At 37.0% G+C, this 19254-nt stretch overlaps 1 protein-coding gene across 3 annotated transcripts in view; it reads right to left on the bottom strand.

Moving 5' to 3' along the window:
• Positions 1-19254, bottom strand: part of MRPS27 (mitochondrial ribosomal protein S27) — a 73185-nt gene that overhangs the window by 9210 nt on the left and 44721 nt on the right. For all 3 annotated transcript variants that reach the window (XM_016122121.2, XM_016122120.2, XM_016122119.2), the window contains 3 exons: positions 9581-9695; positions 5805-5883; positions 2885-3000 (listed from right to left, as the gene is read on the bottom strand). In XM_016122121.2, the coding sequence (XP_015977607.2) occupies positions 2885-3000; positions 5805-5883; positions 9581-9695 (310 nt within the window). The remainder of the gene's footprint in view (positions 1-2884; positions 3001-5804; positions 5884-9580; positions 9696-19254) is intronic.

The following is a 19254-nucleotide window of genomic DNA, read 5'->3' as shown; positions in this document are numbered from 1 at the left end:
TTGGTAATTAAGGACCGGGTCATTTCACTTTCGAAAGCCAATCACTCTAAGGTTTAATTTTCCCCCACATAAATTGCATAAAAACGGGTCTAGTGAATAATAAATAAGGAGCCTTAAAAACATTTTTTATATTCTTTAGGGAAAAAAATGATCTATAGCAGGGGTCCCCAACCCCCAGGCCGCGGACTGATACCAGTTAGCGGCCTGTTAGGAACTGGGCCGCACAGCAGGAGGTGAGTTGTGGGCAAGCAAGCGAAGCTTCATCTGTATTGCATTTGCAGCTGCTCCCCAGTGCTAGCATCACAGCCTCAGCTCCACCGGTTATCAGGCATTTAGATTCTCATAGGAGCACTGGTCCCTGGTGCCAAAAAGGTTGAGACCACTGTTACAGTATCAGAATGCAACAGAGGCTAAAAGCCAAATAAGCAGTATTCTTGCTGTGCTAAGAATTGAACAGGGTGGTAATGGCGATTAGATTGGTGATACTTCTAAAAGGACTTTTAAAAAGATGAATGAAAATAAAAAATAAAAATAATTTAGTGTCTTAGAGGTTTTTTTGAAGATTGTCTGGGAATAACGCAAACACTGCTAAAGTATTAGGTCTCTTCCAAGCTGTTAGCTTCTGTAGTGTGTACTACCACGGACTCGGTCAAGTGCTATCTCACCAATGAATGTCAAGGTTTTTCCATTTTATACTTCTAGTTCTTCCAACAATACAAAACAGACCCTCACTTCCCCTCTTCGCCATGCTCCACTCCCCTTCACAGTTAGACATCTCAAAACACTTGCCTATACTTGCTGTCTTCTTCCTGCATTTCTAACTCATTCCACAGTCCACTCCTATTTCCTTTCCTGATCCATTATGGAAACAAAGGCTACAATTTAGTGCCTTCATGCCACTAAATTCAACGAAATTTCTAAAAGTCCTCATCTTACTCAGAAACATTCTATATTGTAGATCACTTTCTCCCCATGGTTTTAGTGGTCCACACATTCCTGATTTTCCTTTTGGCTCTGTGGCTCATTTGCAGACATTTATACATGGATGTATAAATTACATCTCCAGTCTAGATCTTTCCATTAAGGTCCCAATTTCCCTTAGAAATCTCTTGACTATTTCAACGGTATGTCAAAATTCAACACGTTCGGAGCCAAATTAATGATTTTCGTCATAGAAACCAGTCTTCTTTTAGAGTTCCCTTTGCAAACACATGGCAACTCTTCTGCCCAGATACACAAACAAGAAACTGAGGAGATAAAATTTGACCCCTACATTCCTGCCTCCACATCTAGTTCCTCATCATGTTATTTACCTCCCAGATCTGTCCATCAGCTACTCTCAACTCCTCCGCCACATTCTGCTCCCCAAGCTACCATCACCTCCTGCTCAGACAACCATAATCACCTCCTAGGTGCTCTGACAACAGCCGTCCCCACCACGCTTCAATCTCTTAGGCACGTTACAGCCAGAGGCATCTTTCGAAACACAAATCTGATCATATTACCCCCGACTCTGCTTAAAACTTTGCAATGGCTTCTCAGTATTTTTAGGATGAAGACAATATGGCTTAGTGTGACCGACGTTATCTTCAACCCTGTCTCAGCCCATGTCCTTCCTGCCATTCTCTCTATTGCAGCTACATTGATTGTCTGTCTTCCTGTCTTCTTCCAGCCCCTTTCAGCTCTTCATGTCCTTTCTGCTTTGGGGCTTTTGCACATATTATTTCTTCTTTTTGGGCTTTCTTCCAATCTTCAGCAAGTTATTTCCTATTCATCCTTCAAATGTTAACCCAAGAAATAGTTCCTTAGGGAAGCCTTTCCTAACCTATCTAAGTTTAAAACACAAATTAGAATTCTTCACAATATAGGTTTTTTATAGAAAGAAATCTTTGTAGTGTACATTGTAGCCATAATTTTATATGTGTGTTTGTTTTGTTGTTTTTAAATGTCTATACTTCTTAGATTGTAAAAAGGAAATATTTGCTCTCCATTGTATAACTAACACTAGCAATGTATGAAATGTCATAGGTGCTCAATATATATTTAATCAACTAATGAATGTGGAATATGCTGTAGGCTATGACACTCAACTTAGAAAAGCAAAACACACCATAAATTCTTTAGAATGCAGGCTGGACTTGATGACCTTTTCGGTTCCTACCTAAAGTAGTACTTTTTTGATGTTATATATGGGTTAAGGACAGACTATAGGACCAGACTTTCTGGTTTTATGAGGTGGCTTCAAGCTACCGACTGACATCTCTGTGTCCCAGTCTTCTCATCTGCATAGAGTTGTGAGGATTAAAAGCATAAATAAGCTTAAAACACCAAGAACACAGCCTGGTATAATGTAATAGCTGTTTAAATATTAGTTTTGTTATCACTGTTGTTATCCTTTGGATAGCAATGAATAATGATTAAATACTTAACCTAAGGGATAAAACTAAAACTTGGTATTCAGGATTGACCCAGAGTAACCTTAGGAAAATACTGATGTAAATTAAAACACTGGTATTTAATACCTGAGTTGTGGTCAGGGTCAGGTGACTCATTGCTTCTTTGATATGCCATGTCCAGCTCTGAGTGTCAGTTACCTATTTCTGAATGTATGAGGTGCACTCAGCCTAGCTCAGGTTTCAAAATGTGCCTAAGGACTTTCACTTGAGATTCTCTCAAGTGGAGAAACATCCACTTTGTTAGAAACCAGTAACTACAATGTGCAGAATGAACTCATTCCTGGTTGTACACAGCCACAGAGCTGCACATTAGATGCTTTTTTCCAGATTCTGCGAGCCAGGGTTTCATCTGGCCACCTCCTCCCTACTGAGCAGCCACTACTTGCTTTTCCTAAGACTCTTGGTACTGTTTAAGATAGATCACTTACGCTGAAGTCTGTCTTCTTTGCCAGGCAATAGTATAAAACATGGAGGGAGAGAAGTTGGGTGGAAGTTACTTCAAAAGTTTCTTGCTTCATGACCTCAAAAACTACAGATAAAGCATCTGGCAAGAAGATCAAAGTGAGAACAAGAGGAAATTAGTAGCAGGTAACATCACCAAATCTGTATTTAACTATAAACGCTCTTAAAAACTAGGATGTAATAGGAAAATAAGCAGAATTAAGAAGTAAACAAACAGAATTAAGAAGTAAAGAACTAGGAGCAGTTCTTAGTTCTTCCACAAACCAGCTGTTTCCCAAACCTTGAGCTTCTATTGTACATATTAGTATGTATTAAATCAGGTTCCATTGCACCACTGTCCTCAAGGACATTGAATAAACCACTTAATTTATCCCAGTGTTATCTTCACAAGGATAAAATACCATTTGTCCCAACTATTCCAAAAGGTAGGTGGACAGTCCAACAAGATAATACATATGAAAACGCCTCATAAATTGAGAAGCAAATTTAAGGCTTCATGCCCACTGGCTAGAAGAGATAAAGACATACAGAAAGGAAGCAAATGTATTTTCCAGGTCATCCTGACAAGCAGAGCAGGGGTTGGGCTTACTGTCCCATTTTGTGTTCTGGCACCTTCTCCCTCTTAGGGTAAAAAAAAAGATAAATGCTAGAAGCAATCCTAAATCCCAGGTATTATTTCAAAGACAGAAAACTGATGACTATAAAAAGGACAATCAAGCTCAGTTTAAAAGAGTTGAATGAAGGGAAGGGAAAATGCACATTCATAAATTATAGCCCCTGAGTGTAATATACGACACATTTGTTTCCACATGAACGCAGGTCATTAGGAGATCGGACCCCGAGCTATGTTTATTTTCACTCGGTATTCCACAACATGGATGGAAGCCATGAAAATCAAGTTCAAACAATTTCCTTCTCTTAATGTTTGTTGTTAAATTAGAGAATGTTAATATTAGTTTAAAATGCAGTGCCTGCACATAATAACCACAACAAATATTTCTAACTAACTGATTGAGTTGCTCTGTTAACCAATTTTTGCATACACTCATAATTACAAGAGTTAGCACTGATTTGCAGCTGTTCCCAGCCAGCTGGTTTTGTACATGTTGTCATGGTTCTGAAATAGACCACGGGCAAGAATTTCTATGTTCTTTTCACAAATGGAGAAAGTGAGATGGACAGGCAGACCACTAAGTCATCTAGTCTGTCAGGAGCAAAATAAGGACCTGGAACAGATTTAAAAAAAAAAAGAAAAAAAAAAAACAAATAAACTAATATTTTAAAAGAACACAATTAAATCTAAAAATTTGGTTTTAAAAAAACTAGATTTAGTTTTAACAATTGTTTACAACTGAATCCAAAATTACACATGAAAAATAAATCAAACTGATTTTATCTTTTATTTATATTCAACATTTTAGTCAGCTTGGGAAATAAAATTAGATTGGAGTAGATAATTAGTTTACTTTTCTTTCATAATCATTTACATACTTTGATATTTCCTATCCTAATACGTATGTTATTTTCTGTTTTTGCCATAAATGATAAGTCTTTATCAAAATTTTATTTTTAAAAATCCTCAATATTATTTATTCTGTATTTAGCAAAAACAAAACAAACAAACAAAAAACCTCCCTCGATACTCCCAACATACCTTTTAACGAGAGTGAAGGGAGAAAACCACTCCTACATAATTTTCCAACGATATGGTAATATAGATTCTTAAATCTGATGTTCAGAGACTAGATTACGAAAATTAGATTATGTAAAAGCCAATTATCTTTTAGCTGAATTCAGGAAATGCATGTTTAAAACTGAGTAAGAAATGACAACAAGGGATAATTAATATTTCGAAAAATAATATGCAGTGAATACCCTCTGGCAGTGGGCAACTGCAAGTTTCATGAGAGAGAAGACAGCAGAGATCCAGAGGAGAGGAGACAGGAGCCCACACTAGGGGCACAAATGCCCAATCTCCAGCCTAATCACTGAGTACTGATGCGATGGAAAAGGCCAAGGGTGCTGGCGTTCAGGGATAAGGGGATGGAACCAAAGACGGGACTGCAGATGACATAAATGCAGAAGTGACCGCAAGCCCACATCCACGTTCCTGAGGTAGTAACTGCCCTAACACAGGAGTGGCTCCCTCACTGCTCCTCAGTACCAGGCCTGGATGAAACGGTGGAAAATGAAAGCCAGTGTGTGTCTACACTATGGCAAGACCTCCTCTCTCCTTCCCTGCCTGCACAGCTACAAAAACGAGCACGCTGTACTAGAATTTCCCCTCCATGGGAGCCTGGCAGGGTCCCGCCTGACTGCTCTGCAGGCTGCTGCAATACCCATCTTTTCTTGTCCTCCCTTATTGCAGCTAAAGAGCCGTTTTAAATTAATTTCACAGGATCAGAGAATTTATGTTACAGATGAGGAAACAAAAGCTTAGGGAGGAGAAATGACTTTCTTTCATAACGAATGCACAGTTTTTTCCAGGAAAAGTCAACGGATTTTATAGTTTTATATTTTACATAATACAACAACTGTAATTTAAATAAAACAAAGTTGACAAATGGAGAAAAAAAAGGCAAACTAATAACAGCATCACTATAATCTTAAGTAGCCATGGAAGTTCAGGCAGGGTTTATTCCTTAATTAAATTCATGTTTCTTTGCTTAGAGATATGAACAAAGAAACTTGAGAAACGCGGAGTAAAAGAAATCTGGATATGATTTTCCTATCTGGCTAAGTGGCATGATAAACCAACTATGAATCTAGTCCTGATTGAAAGAGTGATGTAAAGAGATATTACGAAATAAAAAAGAAAAGTGACTACATCTACTTCCTTTGGGAGCTGAAGCCTCAGTATAAATGAACCTGGGTTTGGTTTCTTACCTTTGTAATTTTCCTTCTTTATGAAATAATCCATCAGTAAATTGAATGTAAAGTTATCTGGAAAAATTCCATATTGAACCTATAATGAAAGTGAAAATAAAAGGAAAATAAAAAAATATCCATTTTCACTCAACTTATAACATACGCTTATGTATTTTATTCAGGACAAAATTTGTCACCATTAGCTTTCAAATATTTGACTATCATTTTACAGCATCTGTGACAGTGAAATAGAAGCTATGACTCATGAGGTTTGGTAATCAGGGTGAGAAAGTTGTGAGGGGGTGTCTGATGTAAAACCATCGATACGTGAAAAATAAAAATAACGCCTCATCGCAGTTTAAAAAAACAAAAACAAAAAACAAACAAACCACACCAAACCAAACCCCCCCACATATCTACTGGTTCAGAGGTTCTTTTTATAAGGTATAAATATCAATGCAAAAAATGGATTTCTATGGAAAAGAACACATTATCACATGATGTAGCATTTTCTGGTCCTTAGACTGTTTTTTCCTCCAACTTTATTGAAATATAATTGGCATATAATGCTGTGTAAGTTTAAGGTGTACAACATGATGAGTTAATATACATTAGACTGAGAAATGATTACTACAGTAAGGTTAGTCAACATACCTATCACCTCACATAATTACCATTTTGCTGTGGTGGTGGTGGTGATAAGAACATTTGAGACCTATTCTCTCAGCAACTCTCAAGTATACAATAAAGTATTGTTAACTACTGTCACCACGCTGTACATTCGATCCTCAGAACTTATCCATCTTATAACTGAAAGTCTGTATCCTTTGATCAACATCTCCCCATTTCTCCCAAGTCCTGGCATCCACTATTCTACACTGTTCTATAAGTTTGGCTTTTTTAGATCCCACATATAAGTGAGATCATAGGGTATTTGTTTTTCTGATTGACTTATTTCCCTTATCATGAAGTCCTAAGTTTCATCCAAGTTGTCACAAATGGCACAGGATCTCCTTTTTAATAGCCAAATGGTATTCCACTGTATATACTTATTACCACATTTTCTTATCCATTCATTCAACAATAAACAAGTTGTTTCCATGTCTTAGCTCTTGTGAATAATGCTGCAATGAACAAGAGATGCAGATCTCTCTCTGAGATAGTGATAGGTACCAAGAAGTGGGATTGCCGGATCATGACAGTTCTATTTTTAATTTCTTGAGGAATGCCCATACTGTTTCCCATAGTAACTGCACTAATTTACATTCCCACCAATAGAAGATAAGCATTTCCTTTTTTTTTTTTTTTTTTTACCACATCCTTGACATCACTTGTTATCTCTTGTTTCTTAGACTGGTTTTTAAAGACCCAAGAAATATGACAACAAAATATTATTAATCAAGTTCCTAAGATGTCCTGTTCAAAACAGTTGAATAGTTAAGAATCCTGTTTTCTCAAGATGTAGAACCCTTAGCATCTGCCTCAGAATGTTCTAGAAGTGTTTTTAACAATGTAGAGTCCTAAGCTTCAGACTTAAAGGATCAGAATCTCTGGAAATAGAGCAAAAAAACTTCAAGTTTTAGTGGACATCCTATGTGACTTTCATGCACAGTCAAGTTTGACTACTAATGACCTAAACTGTCATTAGTCAAACTTTATTATATATAATAAATTTATTATATATATAATATTTATTATATATAATATCATTTATTATATATAATAAATATATTTATATATATTTATAAATATATAAATATATTTATTATATATAATAAAGTTTGACTAATGACATTATATATATTTTTTTGTTTTAAATTCTTACTTCAGTGGGATTAACTCCTATCCCCCACATTGCCCCATTCTTCCCCAACCAACCACTAGAAACTCCTGAGGAATTTTTTCAAACTATACCCATCCCTTTGGGAGATTCTGATGTGCCTAACCACCCATGTGAATCCCTGCTGAGTTAAGTCACTGTTGGTAGTATGGGATGGCTCGGGTATGCTGAAATGGAAATAAATGTTTAGAAACTATTGTTTAAAAGGCTAGAGCTCATGGGCAGAGTCTGTATTTCTCAAAACAGTCATCTAAATTAGCATTAGTCCCAAGGGGCATGGTAAAAACAAAACATTTTAGTATGATAAATCATTAAAGCTGGTAGGAGCTTTAGAAATCAACTGGTCAGTGATTTTCAACCCTGGCTGCAAATAAGAATGAACTTGAGCGCTTTAAAAAGATACCAATGAGAGATGAACAGGCAGAGCACAGAAGGTTTTAAACAGTAAAACTGCTCCGTATGATACTGTAATAGTACACACATGTCATTATGCATTTGTCCTACTGTAAAGAACGAATTTTGGGTGATTATGTTGGTCAGTATAGGTTCTTCAATTGCAACAAATGTACCATTCTGCAGTGGATCTTGATAACGGGGAGGCTGTGCATAAGTGGGGACAGGGAGCATATGGGAAACCTCTGTACCTTCTCAATTTTGCTGTGAACCTAAAACTGCTCTAGAAAATAAAGTCCACTTAAAAAAATTTTTTTTTAACCAATTAAAAAAAATACCTATGCCTGGGCTCCAGGAAGATCCATTAAATTAGAGTCTTAGGGGTAAAGAAAGCATTTATAAATTTTAAAAGCTTCTTGTGTGATTCTGCTGGGAAGCCAGGATTGGGAATCACTGACTTAGTACAACTCACTTGATTTAGAGTTGCAAAAATTAAGACCTAGAAGGATGAATTATTTGCCTGAAGTTACAGGCAGTTGGTGGAATTTAAGAGATTACAGCCCGGGTCTTCTGACTCCTTGTCCAATGTTCTTTCCACTAAAAGACTAGGAACAGCAGAAAATGAGACAGACTTTTCTGCCTTTCTAGACTCTCCTTGCTTTGTTTTCAAAGAATCTTCTTTTTTGAGTGTGATCTGTGTCATTAAACTCTGAACTGACGAGAGCAGGATTTACTCTATTCCTTCCCCTGGGGCCTAATATTAGATTTATCAGTGAACTTGCTTATCTGCTTTATTAAATATAAGTTTCCTGACAGGACATTGCTCATTTTTATAGATAATGCCATACACAATGCAATGTCTCTCACACACAAACTGTCTGCAATGTCTATTAAGTAAAACTGGGCCCAAGCCATAGAAGCAAAAACTCCCCAAAATGAAATTATTTTCCTTTTGAGTTTTATCATATGAGGTCCAGTGACACTACAGAAATAATACATTTTCATAAATATATTGTTAAAGTCTTTTTATGGGTCAAAATAGTATTGTAGCTTGAGACTCATAATAATAACATTCTAAACTTTTGCTTATTTTGTACTTTATTGCTCGAGGGGAGGAGTCAGGGAATTCAGAAGACATGTTTGAGTAACCTGGGAATACTGTCTTTTAAAAAATGTGTAAGATAGTCTGAATACTATGAAGAGCACATTCCAGCAAAATGGTCTTGTCTTTTCCCCTAAAATTCACCAAAGGAAATCAGACAAAAAATCTAAGGTTTACGGATCAAGAATGAAAGGGCCACCAGTGCAGAGTTCTTGTAACTAGACTACCTTGGCTTCTACCTGTCTAAGTCACTATGCTTGGAAAAGTAGCAGCTCTAGGAAGTTTTATTTTTTAATGTGTTGATTAATTTATATCCAGCTCCATTCTAAAATGGATATCTGAGGGTAAATAATTTTTAGAAGTTATTTCTTGTACCATTTTTGCTGTACTGTAATCGGTTCAAACACCATATCATCTAAAATCAGAAGAACAAGCTGCAAATGCCAGGAAAGCACTCACCTTATTTACAAGGGTATATAAGGCTTTGTCTTGTGCACCATATTTTAGACACTGCCTAATCCAGGTGTGGATAGTCCAGTCTCTCAGGTACCAGCAATTGGGGCTGTGTCGGAATCTAAGTAAAGTATAAGAAGAGAGAAAACTGGTGTCAACCTTAAATATCAATACCAAAATACATCTTTCATTGGCAAGTCCTTTTCTTTGATATTTACAGATGTGCATTTGATGTGACCAAAGACATAAAAGTCAACAGTCGAAAACTTGAGGATAAAACTCATTAACTATAAAAGTCTGAAATGGGAAGGAGAAGGCAAAATAATAACGAACAAAACTATTGTAAAATTTTATTCTTTATTTAACATCCCCTAATTCGAGGTCTTTTTTTAAAATATGAGATTTGTGAGAAATGATTTGGGAAAAATACTAACCATGGTGTTATGTGAATACATATTTCATTAGAAGAAAGATGTGAAGCTGAAGGTGACACCTTAGAATTTTAAAATAAATCAGAGGTAGCAACAAAGACAAATAGAATGCATAGTGACTCTAGAGGAAAATCAACTTTGGGTTACACTGATATTTCTTGTGGTGCTTAGGAGAGATTGGTACACTCTTCACTGAACCAATGGAAAACTAAAAGAAGGAAAAAATAAATATTGAGCAGAATTTAGCGTTCAGGTCCTCCAGGGCTTCGGGATCCACAATCCCATAGCCGCCTTCATAGCTCCATTCTAGCTCTTCAGTCTGTCTCCTCTTGCTTGCTACTGGTCCCCACAAGGTTTTAAAAGACCTAAGCAGTCTAAGCTGAGGTATATATGGCAACAGTATTCCCACAAGGAAATGGAAGTTGGAAAGGGATTCTGAATGTGACTCTTGCCTTGAGTTCACACACATTGGTAGCACTTTGGGTTAGAGTGGCTTCTCCTTGCTTTTGGGAGTCGATGCCACAAGACTGAGTGACAGCAGAGACAGGGACCAGAGACAGGGCTGTCAAGAAGTTCTATAAAGGGCTTTGCGATCCTTTTTTCTGTTGTTCATCTGTTTTGATTGGGACGGATCCTCAAACATCATGTCATGGCAGCTGAAGTCCTCACTTTTTCTTTAACCATTCAGGAAGCAGATCAATGCAATCTCTAGGCCCAAGAAAAAAATCAAACTGTTTTTTTAAAATCAAAAGGCAAGACAAAAAGTTGGAGTGAAAGGATTTTGTGCTATATTTGAGAGTCGGGGTTATAGGCTAATACTAGTGTTTTTCAGAGGTTGAATTATTCAATCCGACCCCTGTTATTTACTACCATCTGCTACTGGGACAGTTGCCTGCTGAACAGATTCTCTGCCACAGTAAAAGCTGAGAAAAAGAGCAAGTGAGAAGCAGTATTTAATTTAGGCTATTTATTGGTGCTCTGGTTAGAGATTTGGCAAAAAATAAGATCTGAAGATGTTTTATGGATTTAAAGTCACCTAACCCTCTCCAGTCTTTCTAATATCTTAGATTTGGCTGGGAAATGTCTCTCTCACTCTTTTCATAGAAAGGCATTAGACTGTATAGGTGCCTGAGATATTAAATCTAATGAGATCCTCTGCATAGAAATAAAACAAAATAGATCTTTTGTTATTTCATGCTTTACCTCAGATTTTAAAATCAACAGTTAAGCTACTTGAGCTCTTCTCTTTGTTACTCTGAAAAATCTGAGATTTAAAGTGTAATAGCCAATAAAAGTTAAATTTATATTTTAAATTAAAAAAGTCAGGTGACATACCAGATCTATTGCCTAACTGTTGGTAATGCTTCCTCATTAGTCTATAACTTCCCCAAGCAAGTAGGGGTGGCAACTGACTTGCTCATCATTGATTCCTCAGCGCCTGACACAATTTGTGGCCCACAATAAGTTTTGAGCAAATAAGAGCTTTAATCAAAATGTATATTAAATGCTAGTATACACGGATCATTTTGTTAACATCTGTGGTATATAAGAAAAACTGTAAATTCTCTGTTTGGGACATTTAAAAATCTCACGACAAAAACAAAGTATACGAACAAAGGTTAACAATAACACAAGGTGGGACGATCGGTGCTCAAACACGGAGGGTACTAATAGGTGTTTTGGTGGTAGTGGTCGTTAGGTTCAGTCTGTTTTTTTCTTTAAAAAACAAACAAAATGAAATAGAAAATGTCAATGATCTCCTTTACCCAAGATTATTTTAAACCCGATCCTCATTTAAAATCTGATCTTCTACCTTAGGATGTCTTCAATAACCACTAAGGTTATGGCTTTTTTTTTTTTTTGATGGACTTTAAAATAAGAGCACCATGACTATATCCAACCAAACACCCCTTTCCCTTACTCATGATTAGCAAACCATTTTCAGGCTTTAAGCAAGAATAACAAAGATCGATAGGACCTAGCTATAAATTTTCAAGGCTCGAACTAAAATCTGTTTAAAGCCATTTTAACTTTTTGAGGCTAACTTCAACATAAAACAGAGAAGTCTTTTCTTCTCTAAAAGCCTTTCTGTCTCACACTTTATTTCAAGACCTTCACAACTAATATAAGCATCTCTGCACTGCAGCTCTTTGAAAGGTTTGTCAACAGACTCAAAGGGGTCTTTAATAAGTCCTGGTATAGGACTGCTTGGTGTGACCTCTGCTCTCTAACACCTTATAATCCAGATACACAACCATGATTAGGACATTTTCAACTAAGTGACAACATTAAATCAATTTAGGGATAAGAAGGAAACACACACGTATTACGGAATATGCTGCCCCAAATGCAATCCCTGCATTTACCAGCCACACAGAAAATAAGCTCCCATCAGTGTTAAAAAAGAAATCGGTTCATAACTTATGGGAGTAGCTACTTAAAATAAATAACTCAAAACATTGGGATAGCAGGGTCTAACTTTGGACAGTGAGTTTGGAAAGAATTCCTCTGTCAATGACTTTTTAAACAGTTCAGACAGATAAAGTTGGGTCCTTTTCAGAAATGCCAGAGATAATATAATAGGCAGGTAAGTCTCTGGAAAGGGTACTTGCCCGGAATAGTTCTGTGGATTGCTGGACCAGCATTCTCCCTTTCAGCCAGGAGTAAGGTAGAGACAAGAACACAACCAACACATTGATTTTCCAATTTGCCTGCAAACAGACTGGTTTTTGTTCTCGCCTGCTCTGACCATCGGTCTGGCAGATTACAGGCGGCCACTGTAGGAGTCCCCTCCGTGCCCCATGCCATCAGCTGTTCCCTCACCTCAACAGAAGCTTTATTATTATCCAGGCCAGCAGTCAGCCGAGCTAGGCAAACCGTGTGAGTGTGGAAAAGATAAACAAATGCAACCCAAATAACCCCAACGATGCTTGCAGTCATAAAGTCAGGAGACATTCTGAGTTTCCAGATGATAAAATATAAGTAAACTTACAATAATTCTAAAGATATGAGTATTTCTTGAAGGAAGGAGGGGCACAAGAAGAAGGATAGAATGAAGAAGTATACTCTCAAGCTCCGGCTCTAGCTGGTATCCCAGGGCTGAAGGGATCTCTCTCCACAGTGCTGAGTGGGGATTCCAGGTGAAGACAGAACTTGCTTGGGAAGCCAACTTATGGCCAATCAATTGGCAGGAATTGAGAAGCTTCCTCTCCTCAAAAATCAGGCTATTAGTCAGGACTTTCCAGGGCATTCACCTGCACAATTATAAGGAGCAATAGCTCTTTCGAGACTGATGTCATCAGGAAGGATAGAAGGAGAGCAGAATCACAGGCTGCAAAATTGACAATGGGGCAAAAGTCTTTGATACCTTAGAGATATCTGAGAGGGGAAGAACAGTTACATAAAAGAATCAAGAGTGAAAAGAAAAACACCAGAGCCTTACCATGACTACGTAGAAGGTACTGTACTGTGTGCAAGTTACATGAGATTTCCTATTTGTAACCAATTTCATCATTTCATTAAAAAAAAAGAAAAGAAAAAAAATGAGATAGTCTTTCTTTTATTTGGGATTCAAGTAAAAGTTCCCATTGTAGGGGAAAGTGGCAATGTTCACCAGCTCTTTCAGTATCACAAACAAAAGTGCTCCTGGCTGAGCAGGGCTAATGCACAGATGCCAAAGCCTGGAGCTCATCTGCTCCACCATTTAGCGGCAGCACTGGCTCTTCCATATGAATGAGCAAGCTTTCCACAACGTTTATCTGATTATGAGAGCCACCATCCTCAAACACACATGAAGCTGTCCCTCCTCCCTTCTGTATCCTGTGGCAACAGGCTTTACAGATGGAAACCTCAGTCCTCAGCTGGGCAGACATGGAGATGGGTGATCGGGTCAAGGCAGGAAAGAAATAATGCCAGGAAGAAAATACAGCTGGCTCCAAAGCCTGTAATGTGGATGGGGGATCTTATCAATGAAGCAAAGTGTATGCAATAATTATTAAAAGGGTTGAGAGCTTTCCTGAATTAGAACCAAAGAAGGTGTCCTGTGATTAAACCAGAATCTGATCCAATCACGGCCATCCACTTTCTCATTCTAAAAGGATAACTTTTTTTTTTTTGCATCCTGCAGGAAATTCGACTTTCATCAATTATTAGTTGCCCCCAACTACCATGAATAAAATGAAATTTTGGTGAAATAATTTTTCAATGATTATTACATTTTTTGTTAAATGTTTAAAAAGGGGCAGATTCGAATATAGGAACTGACAATAAGAAAACAATAGATTAAAATCTCTTTCCTGCTCGAGATCCTCGATTATTAATCTTATAAATAGGGGAGCTTCAGTTAATTTTAACTTTCAACAAACATGTCCTACATGTTTGCAGATAAAATGTCTTTTTCAACAAGTTCTAAGACCTTTTTCTTTTTTACAAGAGAGGTTTACAGATATAATGTATAAACCGTAAAATTCATACTTTCAATGTATAGGTCTATGAGTTTTGACAAATGTGTCCAGTTGTGTAACTCCCGCCACAATCTAGATATAAAAATAGTCTGTCATCCCTAAAAATTCCTTAATGCCTCCTTTGTAGGCAACATTTCCAGGGTTTGCTGGTCAATTTAAGGAAATTTTATACAGATAACCTTCTCAGGTCTCTTTCTAGTTCCACATTTATTACTTTTGTCAGAGGGAAAGCAAATGTTAAACACCACATTTTTATGTGTTAGTTTATAATTTATATTCTGCCAATTTCCAAAAAGAATTTGAAAAAATTTAAACCCAGTTTGCAAGTTGTTTTCTGAGTCCTACACACAGTCATTAGACCTCCTGGCATCCCTGTTTGCCATTGTAAAAAGGGTGATAAGTAAGTGGATTTTTGATAAAGAATAATATAGGCATAGAATTTTGTAAATGTGAAGTGCTAAATCAATGCAGTATAATAACACATTTTTTAAAAGTGAAGATGGATTAAGAGCGGTTTGTTAGCTATCAGGCTCAAAGTCTAAATTTGTCAGAGCCAGAGCTTAAAAATGAGGTCATTAGCATTTCACCTGGAAACATACTGGTATGACACATGAGAAACTACTCTAGGAGAAGTAATCTATTTTCCAAGTCTACTCATGGAACAGAAAGACAGCAATGCCAAGTAGAATATTACGTCCTCAAATTTTTATCTCTTTCTCTTCTCTCTGACCTCCTGGCTGTTGTTCTGCCAGACTGATCTCTCTCAATCTAGAAGACATATTTCTTATTTACGAAATAAGTATGTGCCAGGCACAATGATCTCTATTCTACCCAATTTCCTCTAATGCCAGACTTAAAGATGACATCTCCTTTCTGATACTGAAATAAAGGCACCTATAGATTGACTCTATGCTCTGTTGCTCTTTCTTTCATGGTATATAAAGGTAAAGAGCCTGTCAGAATGAAGCCAATTGTTCTTTGTCTGAAGCCTGTAATGCTATTTTATCATCCTCCAAAAGGTAATGTATGCGGATAATAGAGAAGGATTATTTGTGGGCAGAACAAAAAAAGAAAAAAGTATTTACACTGATTGTGGAGGTGCCCTCTTTGAGATGGCCCAAAAGGAGGAAATCACTGTTTTTGTGGCCAACAACTGACCTATTAGTGAAACTGCACCCAGAAGCACCTGGTGGGGCCACTCCAGCCACTCTAAAGCTGGACTCACAAGTTAGCTTCATGCCTCAGGGAAAGTCACTCAAGGCAAGTTGAAACTAAAGGGAGCGGACCATTAGCTAAGAACAGCAGGAAGTTGAGAAAAATTGGATCTTGGAACCAGTCCTATTTATAAAGTTGTGGAAACTACTTGGTTTGGGCAGAGATAAAGGAAATTTTTCTGGTTTTGAGTAGGGAATCTATGCACAATGACCAAGCTAGTTTTAACAAGACACAAACATTTCCCTATGTCTTCTAAAGTTTTGGCTAGGAATTTCAGATAAATGTCTGCAAAATCCTGAGCAGTAAATACAGTGACTGAGACAGGAAGATGACATATTAATTAATCATTGGCAGGCTGTGCATCTGAATCTTCTGAGGAGAAGAAAGGTCAGGGGAAAAAAAGGAGAAAAACAAAAATACAGAAATCAGGATTTTTGGAGTACTCTAGGCTTAGCGAAATTTCAGGATTAAGTCTGCCACAAAAGAAGTGAGCAGGCGAAGAAGCCCGCCTGGGGGACAGAGCACAGCAGCATAAATGGAGGGAAGAACTAAGCTGGCGTTGAGCAGATTTCTATGTGTGTGTGTGTGATTATGGATTTCTTTAGGAACATTTTGGAAGGAAGAGAAGCTCAGCACTAATCTGGATTTCTTAAGAATCAGATTTTTTTTTTTCTTTAATAAAGAAGAAAAGCATCTCAGTGTTTCAAATGTTCTGATTCTCTAACTCATGGAAAAGCTGAATCCCTAAGGATTCTGTTTATAGTAAAAGGTAAGTGTGGACTTACTTCCAGTTATACAACCCAAGTTTGTAGATGTTTTCTATTTCTGTAATTCTACTAACTCTCCTATTAAGCCTTTAAGCAAGTAAAAGGCAAAGACAAAGTTTTCTACCTTTTTGTGTCCTATAATAGTAGGTGCCTGATGAATTGGGAATGGTGAGTAGGCCTCCTAAGACTGTATAAATACCAACAATGTATGTTGAAATTTATGAGTATTATTTATATATGAAACAGTAATCCACTTCTGGTTTTGAAATATTGTCCTGCCTATAAATGGGTACAGCCAGGAGAAATGCTTCCTCTTTTGTACAAGGCAGGAGGAGATCAAAGACTACAGAGGATGGGGAATAATATGTGGTCATTCTGGAAAGGCGCCTTGCTTCTTCCCCCTGCTATCTCTTTCCCATAATATATAAAAGAATATATGGATTCCACAGTACAATAAGTTTGAGAAACAGATAAGCTGATAAGAGTGAAACAAAAATACGAGGACAGAGTACATGGGTTCAAAGAATTCCTCTAACAAGTTCTAAATCAAAACACTTTGACTCTTCTCAAGATTGAAAGAGATCTTGAAAGCCATCTAGGTCAAGTACATTGAAGATAGGGGAAGGAAGAAAAGTTTATATAGAATTAGAGAATTCTATGCTATATAATAGAATAGACTGGTAGGGATTTCCACTATCCGCTGTTCACTGAACTATTTATTCGGAAGTTACTATTTACCAAGCCCTGTACTGGATGATGTGAATTGTTTAGTCTAATTCCTTTATTTATAAGTGAGGAATCCAGTGAGATGAGTAGATTTACCCAAGATAAGCACAGTTAGTAATAGGACCTAAACTAGACTCTAAAAAGTATCTTTGCAGTTTGACAAAGGTCTCTAATATACAGATAAGCAGAATTCAGAGAACAATACTCAGGTTGTGGAATCGTTCTGAATCATCCTGAACTGGCTGTTTGACTTTGGAAAGTCACTCAGTCCTCCAGGGTTTCAGTTCCTGTAACTGTAAAATGAAAAGGTAGGATTATTTGGATCATGAACTCAAGTGTCTGCAGGGGCCAGTCAGTTAAAATAAATGCTTGAAGAATCATGTACACAATAGGTGCAAAGCTGCTTGTACTATGATCATGCAAACTGGCTGCCTAGTCATACTGTTTTTGAAAATATACTCTATGGGCCAAACAAAACACATTGAAACTCTAGACTAGCCCAGGCCCCTGAAACTCCTTCCAGCTTTTAAGTTTAATGACTCTAAAGAATAACAAGCCTCAAAACATCACCTATTTCCACATTTCTATAAAACCAGAAAAAAAGTGATACAAATAAGTGAATAGAGACACAAAGATAAACAAGCTACCAGTCAGCTGACAGCTTATTCTTCTCTTTTCCTCTAGGACTCCGTTCCCCGACCAGGTGAACATCATTTGACCCAGTTTGGGTAGCGACTGGCATCTAAAATTTCAAGATGAAATGATACAGCCACTAAAATTTAACTCAAGGTTCCTAAAGCAGAGTTTAATTAGAGATCAAGTTTTATAGAAAATAAAATTATCGGCATTTGAGCCTTTTATTAGTATTTTCTTCTACTCAAACGAACACTTCATTGTATTCAATTTACATCTAAAAGTCAGCCATCCAAAGTAACTTTCTTATACAACAGGAATTGTTTTGTATGTTGCTACTTTCTTTCACTCCTTAAATAAATTATTGCTAATCACCCAAACAGTTCACAACCATAACTTGTTTTTGGTATAAAGCCCCTGTTATCTGGCAACTCCTAGAGCAGACATGGTTGAACCTTTTAAAAGGCAGAGTGAAATGGGGGTGATTGTAGGGATACTAAGAAATTCCTTGCCAGTTTCTGAAACCATAAAAGGAGGACACAATCACTTTTTGTAGCTAAAAAGAAAAAGAAATTAAAAATTGAGATTTGTTTTTGTTAGTCCAATTGGTTTTCAGGAAGCTTTAATTTACCACTTAAACAAATGAAGAAAAACCCCTTATTTGTAAATGAAAGTAGGAAAATTAAGGTGACTTTTCTTTCTAGTGCTGCCAAATGATGAAAATCAGAACTACATTTAATAAATAGATACTCTATTTAGCTCAAGCTAGTCACCTCCCCATACTAAAACCAAACTTAAAGAAAAAAAAAAAAACCTGAATGTTTGAAATAGTACAAATAAATACAATATACTAAACAATTTCTTAAGAATGACCAAACATAAACTTCATGCCATAGGAAGGTCAGAGACAAATCTTTTTAATATGATAACAATCGTAAAAAGAATGATTACAAATTTTGAACAGGGAAGAGCTAGATCTTTAGTAAAATACCAAATACAAAGGGCTGGGTTCATCTATTCTGGCTGACGACCTTCCATAAAACCAGCACTCTACAGCTAAATAAAAGCTCTTAGGCTGGCTCAGAAAGAAGGCACCAACAATTTGAAAAACATCTTTCATTGCCTGAGGAAAAAAATGTAAATGTCGGAAAGTGCCGGGAGAGCTGCCTGCCTCACTGTGACTGCAGGCAGCTTTTCAAAGTCCCTCTGCTTTTCTAAGTATGAGTCATAGAGAAAGGAGAGAGAATTTGTTGGCAAAGATACAGTCTTTCCTCTCTGGTCTCACCCTCCCTTCCCCTTTTATTTATTTATATATATACACATAAAGCTTTGATGGATAACAGTTAAATAGAGTCCAGACAGGCTTAACTGAAGATGTCTGAACACCAGGGAGGCAAAATATCATTCTAGAAGTCTCTATTGTTGCCATTGTGAGCCACGGACGC

Source organism: Rousettus aegyptiacus, unplaced genomic scaffold (assembly GCF_014176215.1).
Source record: "Rousettus aegyptiacus isolate mRouAeg1 unplaced genomic scaffold, mRouAeg1.p scaffold_m13_p_8, whole genome shotgun sequence".
NCBI lineage: Eukaryota > Metazoa > Chordata > Mammalia > Chiroptera > Pteropodidae > Rousettus > Rousettus aegyptiacus.
This window is presented reverse-complemented; position numbering and strand designations above follow the sequence as displayed.